At 36.4% G+C, this 15100-nt stretch overlaps 1 protein-coding gene across 1 annotated transcript; it reads left to right on the top strand.

Moving 5' to 3' along the window:
- Nucleotides 1–460: 460 nt before the first annotated feature.
- LOC104070553 (circadian locomoter output cycles protein kaput-like) lies at nt 461–12676 on the top strand (the record flags this gene model as incomplete). Its single annotated transcript, XM_009577260.1, is given in 14 exon segments — nt 461–543; nt 767–873; nt 1500–1647; nt 1868–1943; nt 2843–2984; nt 3371–3471; nt 4353–4442; nt 5335–5493; nt 5600–5632; nt 5634–5657; nt 7040–7246; nt 8523–8731; nt 9027–9303; nt 11514–12676. Coding segments are annotated over 14 exon segments (1848 nt in total), but the record flags the coding sequence as incomplete, so codon positions are not given.
- Between the last annotated feature and the right edge of the window lie 2424 nt (nt 12677–15100).

Here is a 15100-nt window from a genome sequence, read left to right as displayed (position 1 = left end):
GTACTCTGTATTCACTAAAAGGAAGAATCCTACTCCTAAAGTCAAAATAATGTGACCATCTTGCTAATGTTGGCTTTTACCCGATATAAGCATGTACTGTAATCAGAGTGTCTGGTGGGAGTGTTTCATCTCTTCTTTTGCTTGTTACAAGTTAAAAGCATAACTGCAGGAACTATTGATTTCTGTTTGTAGTACTCTGTTTGTAGATACTGAGCTTGAGTTTAATCTCATGCTGGGGTTGTTCCATTTAAATCTACTGAGTGTCAGCCTGGCACAGCTGAGATTAAATTCCACCTCAGTACTACGTATCTAAACAAGCAAAAACAATGAAGCTGTCTAAAAATAACGTTATAACTATTGTGGAGTTATCTACTAACTTTAGGTAAGTCTGAATTTCGAAAGAGCTTATGAATTAGAATAGAGCAGTTTTGAGAGAGATTTTTATTTTTTTACTTTTTAGGAAATGTGCACTGTTGAAGAACCCAATGAAGAGTTCACATCTAGACATAGCTTAGAATGGAAGTTCCTATTCTTGGATCACAGGTGCAATTCCTTCTATGTATAGCAGCAATAGTAGCTGAATCACAGTGGTGGCTATAATATTTAGAGTTCACTAATCAGCATTAATTACTCATAGCTTGTGTTGGGTTTAATTTTTAATTTTTTTCAGAGCACATACTATAAACAAGAAAAGTTATAGAATGAAATAATTTTTGGTTCTTTTTTTGTGTGAATATAAAATGACATTAATTTTTGTATTAATTAGGGCACCTCCGATAATAGGTTATCTTCCCTTTGAAGTTTTGGGAACATCAGGCTATGATTATTATCATGTGGATGATCTAGATAATCTGGCAAAATGTCACGAGCATTGTGAGTATGACTAAGTTGCTATAATGAATGGGTTTGCTTTAGAGATGTCAGTTTAAAGTTTGTTGTAGTGAAATTTTGTGATATACTTGAGCAAAGTGTCTTTACTCCCATTCATTTGGCATTCTTGCACTGCCGATCTTCATCTTTTTTCTTTTGATACAGAACTACAAAACAGATTTAACTTTATCTTACAATTTAGAGTTTTCATTGTGATAAATTGGAGTGCACAGCACTATGACTAATACTTCTCCAGTTCTTCCAACAGCATTTAAAAGGCTCTATGATGTTTAATAAATGCAAAAATTGTTTAAACATGTAATAGAATAAGCTTTCTGTTTAGCTATGGTTTTCTTTATAAAGCTGCATTTAAATTTCTTGCACATAAATTTTTCACAATATGTAAAAAAAACCCAGAAAAATGGAAGTTTGAATTCTGCAGTTCTCTGAAAAATGCAGTGTAAATTTTTTTTGAAAGAAAGCTACAGTTTTAAACCTGTTCTTAGTCATTGTCGTAATACATGGATTGGGACATGGTTTTGGGCCATATGAAGCTAGGAAATGATGTTTATTAACTGCAGTATTTACAGACTGGAAAGACAGTAAACTTTTATTCTTCACTTTTATAGTAATGCAATATGGGAAAGGGAAGTCATGTTACTACAGATTCCTTACAAAGGGACAACAATGGATTTGGCTGCAAACACATTACTACATCACGTATCACCAGTGGAATTCTAGGCCGGAGTTTATTGTCTGTACGCACACTGTTGTAAGGTAAGTTATCTTTTAAAAATCTATATTGGAGAAATTTTAATGGCATGGGAGCTGTATTGCTGGTATTTTTGGAGGTAGAGAAATCATAGCAGTTTAAAGAATCATTGGAAAACTTCCTGGGATACTTTGTAAGCAAGGTACTTCTGAGGCGTTTGTTTTTTGAGGTATGTTTTTTAAATCATCCAAGAATATAGTATTCATATTTGGTTTGTTCTTCTAGTTATGCAGAAGTTAGAGCAGAAAGACGACGAGATCTTGGTATTGAGGAGTCTCTCCCAGAGATAACAGCAGATAAAGTGAGTGTCCTATATAATTTTATTTTCCCTCTTCTTTCTTTCATACTAAAAATAATATGTAACCAAATATACAGCAGCAAGAAGTGTTTTGTCCTGTTACAGATGAAGTAATTATTTTGATGTCTAAATAATATGACTATTTAAAATGATCAAAGAAGTCTAGGAAGGGTGTTTGTTTAACTGTATTGTGCCCTGAACACTTACCCTTCTCTTTTCGGGAGTTCATGTGCATGTAGTTGTAAAATTGCAACATCCATAAGTCCTTATTAAGATCTGATTCCTGCAGAGTTTGATTCATAAATAAATGTTCTTCCTTACTGGAAGCACCTATAATCTGAAAAACCAATGTCAACACATAAAGATGGCTTAAAGTAATTCATAAGAGGAAAGCAGGAGCTGTTCCATTGTGTGACTCTGTCGCACTTCTTAGAAGTATACAAAATTCATTTTGAATTAATGTCCTTGGAAGCTCAGTGAGTCTTAGATAAGCCAAGCTTGTGCAGATGCTCTGTCATGCTTTCCCCTGGCAGTTCAGAAACGTTTTCCCTTGGCAGTTCAGCAAGTTTCATTTGACAGTGCTCCTTCTAGTGGAATTAACTCATCCTTCCTGAAAAGAACAAGCAGTTCACTCCTTACACAGGTGTTCAGAGTGAATTGAGTTGCTAGAGAAGGTCAACTCAGCAGTCAGTTTGTGGCCTATGTCTGCATGCAGGCTTATATGGCTTTGGTTTGGTTTCTTTTCCAAGGATAAAAGCCGCAAATCCAGGCCACTACTTTTGCACAGTCACCTGTGTAAGGGGGTTGATTAGACACAGCATGGTCTTAGATATTTGCTAACAGAAATGTAGATTGTGTGCTGAATCAGATAAAATAATTGTTGTTTGTGTGTGTCTCTTCAGAGTCAGGACTCTGGGTCTGACAATCACATAAACACAGTGAGTCTCAAAGAAGCACTGGAAAGGTTTGATACCAGCCCCACACCTTCTGCTTCCTCCAGAAGTTCAAGAAAATCTTCACATACTGCAGTATCAGATCATTCATGTAAGCACCAACTGTTGAAAATATAATTGCCTTTCTAGTGAAGGCTTTTTCTACTTTACTTACTTTAATTAAATGTATAACTAGCAGTTAATCATCATTTTGTAAAAAGTGTGCAAATGAAAATGTCCTTTTTGATGGTTCAGAGATCTGCTGACTACTCAGATTTTCAGAGGTTGTATAGTGACTTCTACTTCTAAAAGTACAATAGCAGCCTATTTAAGTCCATCAGATTGCATTATTGTTGGATCGTCCAGGTAAAAAAAAGAGTCCAAGCCTTAAGCTTTTTTTTAATTCATTAAAAGCTTCCTGTGGTTGGATTACTGCATTGCAGAACTGACGTTACTATTAACATGTCTCTTCCTGTTGTAACTCTTGTGCATTGTCAGCCACACCAACTAAAATGACAGTGGACACTAGCACTCCTCCAAGGCAAAGCTTATCTGGTCATGAAAAGACTGCACAAAGAAGATCGTCTCTGAGTAGTCAGGTAACTCTTCAGAGAAAAATTTCGTACTTGATCATTGTAATTCACCTTTAAAAGGTATTATTAAATCCATATAACCTTTGTTTTATGTCTTCTGAAAACACATAATTTAAACTGTAACAGTTTCACTTGGAATATGTGACTATCAGCATTGTATCATCAATATGCAACTTGAGTATACTACATTTTAAGGGAATACAATAATTAAGCGTATAAGTATTTTTTGGCATTAGAGTTTGCAAGATTGTGTATGAATCTCTGCTTTCACTTACACATAACTTCTTTCTATGATTCTGCATTTTTAATATGTATATGTATATAAGAAATTATATACATATATATATATAAAATTGCCAATGTAATACTGTGTATCCCTGTAGAGAATTCATGTAGATTTATGACTCTAAGAAAATTAGTGAATGCTTTCATATAGTTTCTGAAATCATGGTAACATGAGAAAATGTCATGCTTCATGTACTTGGTGCTCATGTTCTAGTTGAACTAACACATTCACTTCAAAAATAGAATGCTTATTAAAATATGCATTTTTAAAAAATTATTAGTTTAAGAAACCAAAGGTGTCAATTTCCAAACTTGTTGAAAAAGTTTTTTCCTTACTACAAATACGACTTTCCTGCTTTATACCTACTGCTTTTATATACTTTTAGCAGTGGAAAAGTTATATATATAAAATGTATAATCAATTGCTCTTGTGTTCTTAATTCTCTAATATTTAAGGTTAGATATTTCAGGAAATGTTTACTTGTTTTTATCATACGTTCATATGAAGCTATTTTAGAATTGACACTTTATGTAAAGAAATATTTCCTGTCAAGTATGAAGTTCATTCTCTTCCAGTTATGGAACAATTTTTTAAATCCTAGTCTTTAAGCTCCCAGTCTCTTGGACAACCAGTAGCACAGCCAACGATGTCTCAGCCTGCAACTTTACAGCTCCAGTCTGGCATGTCCCAGGTACGGATTAAGTTGGTTCATTGTTTATTATTTTTTAAACAGTCTTATTCTGAATATGAGATTAATTTCTCTTTCAGAAATTGAGTTCTTGGGTGCCAAAGTCACCTTTAACATTATTCTCTTGAACTGAGCAAATTCCCCAATTTGACACTTTTCCTTTATTTTTTTCTTCCCGTTATTTTTGTGGATATAGTTTTCAGCCTTGGCCATTAGAAACACAGATAACACAGGATAAAATATTTTAGGATATGAATTTGAAAATCCATCTACTATGCTGCTAACTTTCTACACATATGCTTGTTACACAAGGCAACTTAGTCTATGAAACAGTTTTGTGAAATAAGAACAGTGGTATCAGGTCCAACTGAAGATCTATGTCCTGTAGATAGGATATAAGTATGAAAAGGTTGTATTGACTTGTAGCCCGTAGCAAATGTTCTAGGGAAGAATAGAAGTGGCAAATAAAAGCTTCTCTAGGGGCTCAGCCTTCAACAGTTTCTGACTAAGGGTATTCCCAAGTTATTTGCGTATGTTTTAACTCTGGGTGAATTTTTTTGGTACACTGGTACAATTCTGATTTTTAACCTGAGAGAGCTTTAAGATCCACGGTACCATGTAAATTACTAAGGCTTTTTATAGAGTCTTGGTGATTTGGACACCAGTCAATTTCTTTTGCTATGGATTTTTTGTTTTTAGTTCACCAATTCTGATGCATCAATTAGATGCGAGTTCTGTGACATTTTCCTACTAATGAATTTGTCCTCATACTATGGTTATTAGCAGTTTAAAAACAGTGCTTGATTTCTTTGCTACTGTGGAGGCGTGTATTTACCACTTGTAAATAAAATGTCATGATTTTTGCTCAGCTTTTAATTTATTCATTGCACTACAGCCTGTGCTTCAGTTTTCAGCTCAATTAGGAGCTATGCAGCATCTAAAGGACCAGCTAGAGCAAAGAACACGCATGATAGAGGCAAATATTCATCGGCAGCAGGAAGAGTTGCGTAAGATTCAAGAGCAGCTTCAGATTGTCCATGGTCAAGGACTCCAGGTGAGTTAGTGTAACTCTTACAGGTTTGATCTCTAGAGAATTTAGGCATCTAAAATGAGACTTGGGCACTTAATTCCACAAGGTGATCCTCCCTACCCCCTGTCAGCTGCCATCTGGACCTAATGTGCCTAAAATCCATAGCATCTGAAGCTACTGTTCCTGAGGTACCTGCCATTTTGCTTCTGAATGTATCTGGAAGTGCCCCAGTGTATCTTTTCAATGTTGAGCAGCTCAAGCCTAGCTTATGCCTAAACCTACATGTAAAAGGATGCAGTGGTTGTTACTTCTTGCATATTTTTCCATAGAATATTCATCCACAATGTGCAAGATAAGCATTTATTTCCCCATTTAGCTCAAGGGAGTCAAATTCATACCTTTTGTTTCTTAGATTGTCCTAACTATCAGGCTGTAGTCCTCCTACACACCCTCCTGGTGAAGTCGTTCTACTTTGCATGGTGTACTGTAGTAGTTACTAAATCGGAAAGACAAGAAGTCTAGAGGATGCATTACTCAGTCTAGCACCTGACTACCTGATTTCTGTATTTTAACCACTATATTTTTTTCTAATTTTGTCATTCTCTTTTCAGTAGCTGTCTTTGGAAGAAAAGAATGATCCTATTGGGTTTTTCTAGTTAAAAAAAACCCAAATGAACAAACAAAAAAACCTAAGCCAAAACAAAAAACTAAAATACACCTTAAGGAAAGAATATAAATATTTTCAGTGTGAACTGTGAATAAAGAGTTGAAAAATTTACTTTCTGGAAGTACTGAGTATGTTGCTTAAATTCTGTTGAAGAGTAGGAGTTTCTGGCATGTGCCATTTTCAGTGTTTTATCGTGTCTAGTGTAAGCCTGCCAGCAGCAGACTGCCTTATAGATGCCTCAAAAGGAGAGATTCACAGCTCTCTTCCCATGCACTGTGGAGGGACCTCTTCGGGACTGTGGAAACTAGGGAAAAACACCCAAGTGCTGCACATTCTACCTTATTGCCCTGTCTCATTACAGTCTTGGGCCTAACTTTTTGTAAAGACTCAAATATTTTTGTGCTGAATTCAGTTTATTTCGGTGATGTTGGAAAATGCAGTATAATCATGATTTCTTGATTGCCAAGGAAGATTACATTCTTGGTGCTATGCCTGGATCTATTGATTCTGAGATTTTCTTCATTTGAATTAGTTTCACTGCTGGAGATCCTACAAATAGAAATGTGATCTCAAGTACATTTTGTCTTTAGACAGTTGTAGACTACATTACAAGTTAGTCTCTAAATAGTACTTTTTTTTTTAAGAACAAATATTAAACAATGTTTAGGGCTCTAGAAATCAGGATTCTGATTCTTATTTTATCAGTTACAGTAGCGTCTCTGAATACTGACCCTATATGGAAGTTGGGCCTCTTGCTCTTGGTGGTTGCAATGCTGTTTCAATATCTCTAATAACTAAGATGAAACTTTCTCTTATATTGATAAGTTTAGTTTCTCTAAAACATCTTGAACAATTAACAGATTTTTCTTAAAAGCTAACTTGTGGATTTTTTTTTTTTTTAAGATGTTCTTGCAGCAATCAGCTTCTGGACTCAACTTTGGTTCTGTGCAGCTTGCTTCTGGAAATTCTTCAAATGTTCAGCAGATTACACCAATAAACATGCAAGGTCAAGTTGTTCAGGCTAATCAGACTCAAAGTGGGATGAACACAGGCCATATAAGTACTCCACACATGATACAGCAACAACCTTTGCAGAGTACTGCAACACAGGTAAAATTCTCATTATTGATTTTGCCGGATAGAATATATACTCACAATCAGAGTTGAAACACAACAGTAGCTTCCCTGACATCCCTCTCCCAAATTTTTTTTGAACAATGTCCTTTGAATCATGTTCATTTCTTCATGTTCTGAGTTTTACAATTGAAATGCATTTCTCTTCTTGCTAATGCAATTTCAGATCCTGTTTTTATTTTAAGACTTAGGCATGTAAATAATTAATAACAAGTAGCTTTTTGGAAAGACCAGTATCAAGAAAACTTCTAGCTTGCCTTTTTTTGAAGGGCTATGAATTGTCTGTTGACAGAACACATAACGAGATTTGTACTAGGTGAGCTTGAAACCCAGTGTCCAGACAGTGGTCTACAGCAAATACCTAGAAAAGCATAGGAATGGGACAAGCATATATTGGTGCTTCTGCAGTTGACTTTTCTACTCTTCAGCAATTTCAGTCAGATGCCATAGCTATATCGCATCCGTAATGTAATAGCCTTTGATGGATTTTTCTTCTGTGAGTTTATCCAGTTTCTTTTGATTCCATGTAAACTTTTGAAATCCACAGTATCTCGTAGTGAGTTATACAGCGTTACTTTCTGGGAAATATGATTATGTTTGTTTTTTAAACCTGCCACCCAGCTCATATACTGGGAAACACATTGAGCAGTGATTCACATTTCATCTTCTCAGTTATACATGATTTCAAAGTCCTTTGTCACATGTATCTCCATAGAGGCCTGTTCTTCAAGGTGAACAACTTCTAATGGGTTTGACCATTTTGTGTATGGAGGCTCTTTCTGATCTCTGTGGTCACCCTCCTCTGTACCTTTTTCCAAATTCCATACTTTCTTTTTGAGATTTGTGAAGAGGCAGAGGAAGTGGTGGACAGTGTTATCATCTCAGCAGTAAGCTAGTTCCAAACTTTCAAGTAAGAAATTGATTGACATGATGCACGTTTTAGTCTGTCTGGCACAGAGATGCTAAAGGAGTGGAAAGTAGGATCTTGAACAAAGAGTATGCAAGTAGCTGAAAAATTCAGGAAAAAAATAACCCAAATTGAATGAGGGGCTAATCTAATAGATTTTCAGACGCCTGAGGGTCAGTCCCACCTCCAAATCCTCAGCTGGTAGAAATACCTGTCAACTTTAAATTAAGAATTCATTTGTAATAGAAAAACATTGGCAGTTGTGAAGTACGTCCAATGAGGAGGACAGCTGTAGTACCTGGCCATTTTCAAATTATTGTCTCATAACGTATTTTTTCTTTTCAGCATAATCAACAAAATGTACTTAGTGGACACAATCAACAGTCTTCTCTTGCCAGTCAGTCACAGAACACAGTCTCGGCACCTTTGTATAACACTATGGTGATTTCTCAGCCAACAACAGGAAATGTGGTCCAGGTTCCTTCTAGCTTACCACAGAACAATAACCAGAATGCTGCTGCAGTAACCACTTTTACACAGGATAGACAAATAAGGTAAATCTTCAAGACCAATATTCAGATGACTTGCTATAATTGTATGCTTACATAGCTACATCATATACAAAAGGAGCCTAAAGTAGCATTAAAAAATCATGTAATTTATTATTTTAACTATATATGGATACAACTGTTAAACTAAACTTTGCCCAAAATAGTATGTTTGCAGGCTTATCAAAACCCATGTTGTTATAGCAAAGTATGAACCTGACAAATCTGCATTTCTCAAGTGCGCGTGGTGCTTGATTTTTTTTTTCCTAAAGGGACTCCAAATGTTTTTTTCCATTAACAGATTTTCTCAAGGTCAGCAACTTGTCACAAAACTCGTCACGGCCCCAGTAGCGTGTGGAGCAGTAATGGTACCAAGTACTATGTTTATGGGACAGGTGGTGACAGCTTATCCCACTTTTGCTGCCCAACAGCAGCAGCCACAGACTTTGTCAGTAACGCAACAACAGCAGCAGCAGCAGCAGCAGCAGCAAAGTCAGCAAGACCATCAGCAGCAGCTCACCACAGTTCAGCAACCAGCTCAGCCGCAGCTGACCCAGCACCCCCAACAGTTCCTACAGGTAATGCAGCATTCTCTACAAATTTCTCTAAGTCCTGACACTTTCAGCATAGCTAGCTTATCCTAGGGGTGCTTTATCTGAAAACAGAGTGCTTAAAATAGTAACCTATGATCAAGCTTGATGCATGAGATAAGTTTATTCTATAGACATTCTCTAAAATCTTGCTATTTAAAGGAGAGGTAATCTTTCCTGCCATTTCACTCTATGCTTGGTCCTATTTTATATCTTCTTCCCTTTGAATCGCTGCTCCTGATTGAGCATGGGATGAAGATACAGATGTTTCCCTTTGAAAAAGCTTGCATTTTCTTTGCATTCACATATTAATGCAAGAAGGTATGAGAGTTGATCTCAAACAGAATTGGTTGGTCTGGAAAGCAGCATGCAACCCAGAGCAAGACATGGCCCCGTAACATGAGGCATGAACATCTGTCTAGGCTACAGGAGAGGCTGAGCAGCAAGTAAACTTGTAAGCAGAGAGTAGAGAAGAACCTTGGTTTAGTGGAGAAAGAGGAGAGATTGGGTCAAAAGAGAAGGCAGGCAAAACCCAAGGAGTTCAGAGACAGATAGGAAATGCCTACAAAAAGAAAAGAAAAGAACCAGAAGGTAGAAAAAATTGATGGGGAAATCTGTTGCCATTTGTCGATTCCAGTTAAACATAGACACCCAGCAGATGATGTTGGTGAGGGAGATGTAGTGGTAGCTAGAACACTAGAGAGGAAGTGCCTCCAAGAAGGCGTGGGTTAAAAAATCTTAATTAGGCCTCTGGTGTTGCCTTCTCCAAAGAAAGATAAAGTTAATGTAACTGTCACGATGTAGTTTGTGCACATTCTTAACATTCTTTAACTACTCTAGGAATGTAAATTTTTTTTTTTACTCTTTAAGAGTATACATAATTAAAAATCCTTATTTTGCAAGTATTTCTTTTCTTCCTACGTGTGGTCTCCTATTTGCACTAAAAGAGGGATCCTATGCATAGCTGGAATATATACAAATGGAGTAAGTAATTGGAGGCTTAACCTACATTTATATGCACAAGGAATGGTTATGGTTCTGTTCAGGGCTGAGTAAAATTTTCTTTCACTAGGTCATTGACAGAAAATATTGACTTGTTGAAAAAATCTTTCATGGAAACATACCAATTTCAGTCATGCATCAGGCAAAGGCTTTTCAGCTGCAAGTTGGCTCTCAAAAAAGAGAGCTGAAGAATACCTAGTGATTTGAATTTCAACACTCTTTTACGTAGTGGGAGACTCTTCAACTGAATCAAACCAGAGTGCAGATTTGAATGTGTTCTCTCACAACTCAGATAAATACTGTTAACAACAATGCTGTTTAGCAGGTTGGTAGTGTCTGTAGCTCTGTTTCTAAATTAAAAAGTTTGTACAATTTTGACTTAATTCTGGTGAAAAACAGAAGATTTGTGAAAGATGAAGATCTCCAAAGGTCTGTTCCTGTCCTAGAATTTCTTTCTAGGCAAAAGTTTAGTATTTTTAATACAAACTATTAAAGTGCTAGAATTTAAAGTGAAGCAAATGCTCTTTAAAAATGGAGAAAAGGAACAGTGCTTTTCCTGCCTCTGCTCACTGGGGCTTCTTACAGTCTGATTCTGTGGGTGCAGCAGGCGATGTTAGTTTACTTTCTACTGCAGACCGTGTTTCTGGATTGAGACATCTAAGTGCATTTGTACCCATCTTTCATGGCTTTTCTTCAGTAACCATCATCTTTTGGTTCTAAGAAAATTAATCTTAAAACTAAGTACTATTTCCAATAGTAATTAATGCCCTTCAAAGGGGATGTTTAGATCTGCAAATGCGGCAGTTTCTTTGTTCATTTTGGCTGTGGGGGATACATGTGATCTGTGCCAAGTCATGCACTGTTTTTTCATTTGACTGCAATGACAGCCACCTGCACTTGTTCCAGTGATTCCTTAAGTCCTGTTATGCTCTTGTGGTTTGAAATGGAGACAAACTGCTGTTTTCCTACCCATTGTCACGGGAAATTACGAAGACCAGTTACAGCTGCTTTATTAATTGGTCAGATGCTCTAATTAACTTCATTAGTATGAACTAATCTTTGCATTGTTTGCTCAGCTTAAATGACCAAATCAGAAGTTTATTTTGATTGAACCCTTGTGAAAAGTTAAAAAGCAGCTAGGCCTGTGTTTCTCAGTGCAGCAGGAAAAATAATTTTTCCCTATTTGCATGTTTTAGACATCCAGGTTACTTCATGGAAATCAGTCAGCTCAGCTTATCCTCTCTGCTGCTTTCCCACTACAACAAAGCACTTTTACTCAGTCCCACCACCAGCAGCATCAGTCTCAGCAGCAGCAGCAGCAGCAGCAGCAGCTTTCGCGACACAGAACTGACAAGATGACTGATCCTTCCAAAGTTCAGCCACAATAGTGTGGGGCTCTGCCTCTTTTTGAAGCAAACTATCAGGAGGGGGCTGCTCCACAAACAGTTGCACTGAGGCTACAGAGGTAGCAGTACGAAGGCTTTCTAACACCACAGTGTTAAGATCTACTTCTGACTTCTGGAATCTGTTAAGAAAAGCCACAAGATGATGATGGGGACGTGGCCAACTTTAATAGTTGCCCCAGTTTCTGTGTTCTAAAGGATTTGCTGCCATGTGTTAATTTGTCCAGGTGAAACCTCAAAATGTGACTGAAATGAGAGGGATGCTGAAAATATTGGTATTTTTATCAGTCCTGTACATTTTTAAAGTATTAAAATGGACATGGAGCAATTGTTTGAATTAGCAGAAAAAAATGCCAGGAATATAGTCCAAAAACCATCTAATTTTTTCCAGATGATTATGGGACAGTAAATATTTTGAAAATGTTGTGTGAAATCCAGTTCTCTGTTGTACAGATGCTGTAAAATATTGTGTATATGTCTGCATAAAAGGAAGAAGAGCAAAATATTTTATATGATGCATGAAAATGTAATCTGTTATTTGTAGGTTTGAATATGTTTCCCTAAATTCTCACACCATACTCAGACTAATGTTCTCCTCTGTTCTACCCTTTTGTTTACAACATGATGCATCATTATTTTCACCCTTAATGTGGGCACAAGTCTCTTGTTTGTGCTTTGTCTGTAATGTCAGGGTTTGTTCGGTGAGGTATAGTGTGTTGGTTAGTTGACTTCTCGAGGTTAAATTATTGATGAAGCTGTTTGAACTGGTGATCATGCATCAGAGTTCAGGACATTCAGATTCATGAATATCATCCATCATTTCATAATTAATTCATCGTTTTATTTGAAAAATAGGAATTTGCACTGCTTTCTTGCGGATGGTTTGGAATTTTATTCCCCAAAGCTATCTTTTGATATAGTTCATAGTTGGAAATATTTATGTAAAAGGTTTAAAAAAAATGACAGTAATTTTCAAGAATGTTTCAGTTATAGGAGTAATTTGCACAAAAATGTATTTACATTTAATAACCTTTTGGGCACTTTTTAACCACTTTCTCTGTGGTGAGAATTGTAACTTGTTAAAATATGTTGGAATCTTTTTATTCTCCTTCAAAAATTAGTCAGAACTAATTCAGGGTCATTTTAACAACAACAAAACCCATAGTGCCTTGATTTTAATTCAGGTGATAATGTTGAACATCTTGAATCTGTAACCATTTTCAATTTTGAAGTCTTAGTACATTGTCAACGAAACTTGTGTATCTACTTCATAGCTATTTCTGTATCGTGTTGATTTTAATAATGGTCTGAGTTGAGAACATAAGCATTTTTGAGTGGTACTCCCCCTCAAACACTAGCCAGAAACAGGAGTCTCTAAAATCTCAGACCTTGAAGGTAATACTCTTAAAAGATCAAAAAAATCTAAAAGTATAGATTACTCCTTTTGCAGGAGGAGGAATAGTAAGATGATTTTTTTGTTGGTTTTTTTTTTTTTTTAAATCATTTTCATAGTGTTTAAAGTGTGTGTTGGGGGAGATCATGATTGCTTTTAACACTACCAGGCTATTGATTTAAGAGGTATCACTGAACTAAGACTTCAGAAAGCAACTTCACTTTATAAAGAAAATAAAAAGTTCCAACAGATATGATGTGCTATTTTAAGTAAAAGTCAGTAGGTTTTTATGGTACTAGTTTGTGGAAACCAGAACTTCAGAGGAAAATTAATAAATGCTGATAGATCTGATAATTAAAAACAAAAACAGTAAAAGCAGTTAAAATGAGTTACTAGGGAGAGAAAGCTGAATTAATCTTGAATACTGAGGAGGAGTTGAATGAATGTAACCAAATGGTGATGGACTATTTTGTACTATGAAGCAGTTTGATTGTATTACTGGATGAACCAAACCCGCAGGAAGGTAATACCAGTTTTAGCCAAGCATTTGATACAGCTGGTTGTGTTTTGAGGCTAGCCTTTGCCTCTGCATGTGTCCCACCATTAGATCTTTGTTATTCCCCAGTTAAAAAGCAAGAGTTTGGTACCAAAAAGCACAGCAGTCAACAAGGAAGGAGAGTGTGAGAAACACAGTACCAAAGAGAATCAGATTGCTTTCTGCTCCAAGAAGCCTCTTGCAACCTGGAGCAAGGAACAGATGCCAATACCAAACACAGCAAGGAACGCTCCCTTCTTTAAAGGGATTTCTGGCATTCTCTGGGCTGGAATAATTGTCAGAAACCTGTTTCTCTAAAGTTCTATGTAAAGAAATCCTGCCTTGCTCTACTATCCCTACCACGCCATTCCACCTGTTTCTAAATTAAGCTGCGTTGACTAGAGGTCTGTGCTATCAGTACTTTTGCTTAATGGAAAATAGGTTAGATGATAAAAAATTTTTTTACCAATTACAATAACAATATAGCACTAAAAAAGAAAACTGGGAGAGCTTAAATAGTGCTGTTAGAACTATTGAATAGTGGTAAAATAGGTTTATTAAGCTATTATACTGAGAATTACAGAAAATAGAGATACCAGCCAGACAGTTAATGATGCAGCTTTTTATATAAAGCTTCATTTAAACTTCTCTTCCCATTTCCCCCTTCCCAATATTCTGGTGTGCTGCTATAGGTCTGTCAGTAAAAAGGCTAAACTAGGTGAGAGGGAAATCAGATGATGACAATAGCGTGGCTGCTGAAAGGGAACTATAGAAATGTACGCTTTGATCAAAAAGCTTTTTGTAACCTCGGAGAGAGGTCGTTCAATTACAGAACTACCAGCTAGTAGAGAAAGTATAGAAGATGGGGAAATTCAAAGAAACTGGAAAAATACAGCACGCATTTGAAAAATTCCTGCCACAAATCAGGCAAACTTTTTACAAAAGCGAGTATGTAGAACTTGGTCCAGATTCGGTGCAAGGATGCAGATGCTTTGTTTCACAGCTAATGACTAAAAAGTGTATTTTTTAAAGGGTCTGCAGCTTCCCCTGTTGCTGAATCAATTGTTGAACTGTCCATGATTTTTAGTGGGAGGAGGACCAGGCTATTGCCTTTCTTAATCAGCCTTTTGCTTCTGCCCAACTCGTTTACTACAGTCATAGACTTATTTGCAACGTCCTAATAAATAGCACGATAATGAATGCTGTGATGCTGCAGGTTCTGGAGCGTAACGTTACAGAATGACTCCAACAGAAGGGAAGGAGTCTGTTAAGGAGAGGATTGTATTTATGAAGAAATGGGCTGGTGATACATAATGGAGTGAAAAAGACAGCATAGTTGCATGGAGTTTAGGAGACAGACATTGTTTGCCTGCAATGGGTGAGGATTTGAAGAAAAGCTTCTAGGATAACTTCAGAGAAAAAGAATATAGCTATTTTTATATTATATTTAAT

Source organism: Fulmarus glacialis, unplaced genomic scaffold, assembly GCF_000690835.1.
Source record: "Fulmarus glacialis isolate BGI_N327 unplaced genomic scaffold, ASM69083v1 Scaffold44814, whole genome shotgun sequence".
In the NCBI taxonomy this organism is placed as follows: Eukaryota; Metazoa; Chordata; class Aves; order Procellariiformes; family Procellariidae; genus Fulmarus; species Fulmarus glacialis.
The sequence above is the reverse complement of the archived record's forward strand: the minus strand, read 5'-3'. Positions and strand labels throughout refer to the sequence as shown.